The 2,203-nt window shown below is 49.9% G+C and overlaps 1 protein-coding gene across 1 annotated transcript; it reads right to left on the bottom strand.

Moving 5' to 3' along the window:
* Positions 1-436: 436 nt before the first annotated feature.
* Positions 437-1,970, bottom strand: GJA3 (gap junction protein alpha 3). Its single transcript, XM_032782655.2, has one exon. The coding sequence runs from the start codon at positions 1,957-1,959 to the stop codon at positions 439-441; it is 1,521 nt and encodes a 506-aa protein (XP_032638546.1). The 5' UTR covers positions 1,960-1,970; the 3' UTR covers positions 437-438.
* Between the last annotated feature and the right edge of the window lie 233 nt (positions 1,971-2,203).

Below are 2,203 nucleotides of genomic sequence, written 5' to 3'. Positions count from 1 at the left end.
GAAGGAAAGAAGTTAAGGCCTCTGCTCATGAAGTGCTTATAAGAAGGAGTGAGAGTGAAGGTGAGGGCTAAGAGTATTAACATTGTTCTTGGAAGAGCTTCCATATGAAGGCACATGGCTGGCTGCCACAACTGCCAGTGCCACTACCTGTCATCTGTGCAAGCCCTCCATATGGCTGCCATTGGGGTGTCTGTCATTGATGTCAATGACAGGGGGATTGGTCCCTTGGTCCACGGGCTGCACTTTGGCCACCCCTGACCTACTAGAAAATGTAGATATTTATCCTCACTACAACTCACAGAGTGCAAGAACAGCAAGCTTCAAAGTTTGGAACCCCAGCCTCCCTCACCCCCTGTGCTGGGGCATGGCCTCAGCCTCATGCAGCTCCCCATCACACTTTGCTTTCATCATTTGCTTCTCCCAGTGCTAAGGACCATGCTACACAGCTAAGTCATCTGACCTGGCTCTACTGCTGCTTGACTTACTAGCCCTGCTTAAGCGCCGTGTGTCTATGAGCAGAGGCGGCTCATGCATTTCTACTGTAGTGGAGGCAGCTGACACTGGCCACTCATTTGTGGCCTCCTCTTCACCTTCTACATCCCACTTGCTGCTGCTTCCTCTGCTCAGGCTGGTGCTGCTGCTGCTATTGACTGCTGCTACACATGGCAAAAGAGGTGGTGATGGCAGTGGTTGCTCATTGGCCAACTCTTGCTTTGGAGATTGTTGTCTGATACTGCTGGGGGGAGAGGAGGCAGCTGAGCTGGAGGCTGGTGGCTTCCTCTGCAGCTCGACTGCCAGATTGGTCCAGTTCTGCTCGGCAGCTAAGGCCTGGCTGCTGCCATTGAAGTAGGGGGTGATGGCTTGCATAGGTGTTGGGATGGGGGATAGAGCTGGGATTGGAGTGGAGGTTGGAATGGGAGTGGCAGTATTGTGTCGCTCCTCAGAGAATGAAGGAGCCCCGGGGTAGCCAGCCAGGGAAGTTGTGGTGGCTGGCTGTGCCCTAGCAGTGGCTTCAGCATAGTAAGGTGGCACAGTCCATGAAGAGAGCAGTGGAGTGATGGCACGGGAATCCGGGAGAGCAGGCGTGACACTAGGGAACACTGCCGGAGATGGCAGAGGCAGAGTAACAGGTTTGGAGTCCCTCGCAATGGTAGCTGGTGCAATGGGGATTGGATCAGAGTGGTATTGGTTGGTCACGCCTTGCTTAAGCTTCTTCCATCCAAGGTGGTATATCTCAAGCATGTTGAGCAGCAGTGAGACACATGCCACCACCAGCATGAAGATAATGAAAATGGTCTTCTCAGTGGGCCGTGAAATGAAGCAGTCCACAATGTTCGGGCAAGGCCAGCGGCTGCAACGGTAGAGTGGCTTCAGCTCAAAGCCATACAGGAAATACTGGCCCACAATGAAGCCTATCTCAAACAGAGTTTTGAAAATGATATTGAAGACATAGGTGCGGAGCAAGGCACCACTGATGCGTATTTTACCCCGCTCATCAAGGATTGGTGGCTTCTCCTTCTTTGGGGGTGGCTCCTTATTGGTGCTGCTATTGTTGATACCCCCTCGGCCACCTGCTGCTGCTGCTCCCCCCTGGTGGTTGCTGTCCCTGCTGCTTCCCTTCTTTTTTAACTCTTCCTCTTTCTTCTTCTCCTCCATGCGCACAATGTGCAGCACATGGCCCAGGTAGATGAGGGTTGGTGTAGAGACAAAGATGATCTGCAGCACCCAGAAGCGGATGTGGGAAATAGGGAAGGCTTTGTCATAGCAGACGTTTTCGCAACCAGGTTGCTGTGTGTTGCATGTAAAGTCCGACTGTTCATCTCCCCAAACTTCCTCAGCAGCAGCCCCCAGCACCAGGATCCTGAAGATAAACAGTACCGTCAGCCAAACTTTGCCAATAACCGTGGAGTGCTCTTGTGCATTCTCTAACAGTCTCCCCAGAAAGCTCCAGTCACCCATTGTTTCAGATCTCTAACCTACAATAAGAACATTATAGCAGTGTTATTAAAAGAAAATAGAGAAGTAGATAATTATATAAATCCCCAAATAAATACTTGACTATTATGTTTCATGTCATATGACATGTATTAAAATATCTATATATATTGGGGTGTATATTTTCTATTACAGAATATTGCATGTATATGTGTGTGTATTTAGAATTGCATAGACCTGTGTAAAATGTGACCATCAGTGTCACTGA

Source organism: Chelonoidis abingdonii, chromosome 1 (genome assembly GCF_003597395.2).
Source record: "Chelonoidis abingdonii isolate Lonesome George chromosome 1, CheloAbing_2.0, whole genome shotgun sequence".
Classification (NCBI taxonomy): Eukaryota; Metazoa; Chordata; order Testudines; family Testudinidae; genus Chelonoidis; species Chelonoidis abingdonii.
Note: the sequence above shows the minus strand (reverse complement) of the source record. Positions and strands in the feature narration are given on the sequence as shown.

Coding starts and splice junctions, on each gene's coding strand:
- GJA3 (XM_032782655.2), bottom strand. CDS start 1,959: ATGGGTGACTGGAGCTTTCTGGGGAGACTGTTAGAGAATGCACAAGAG.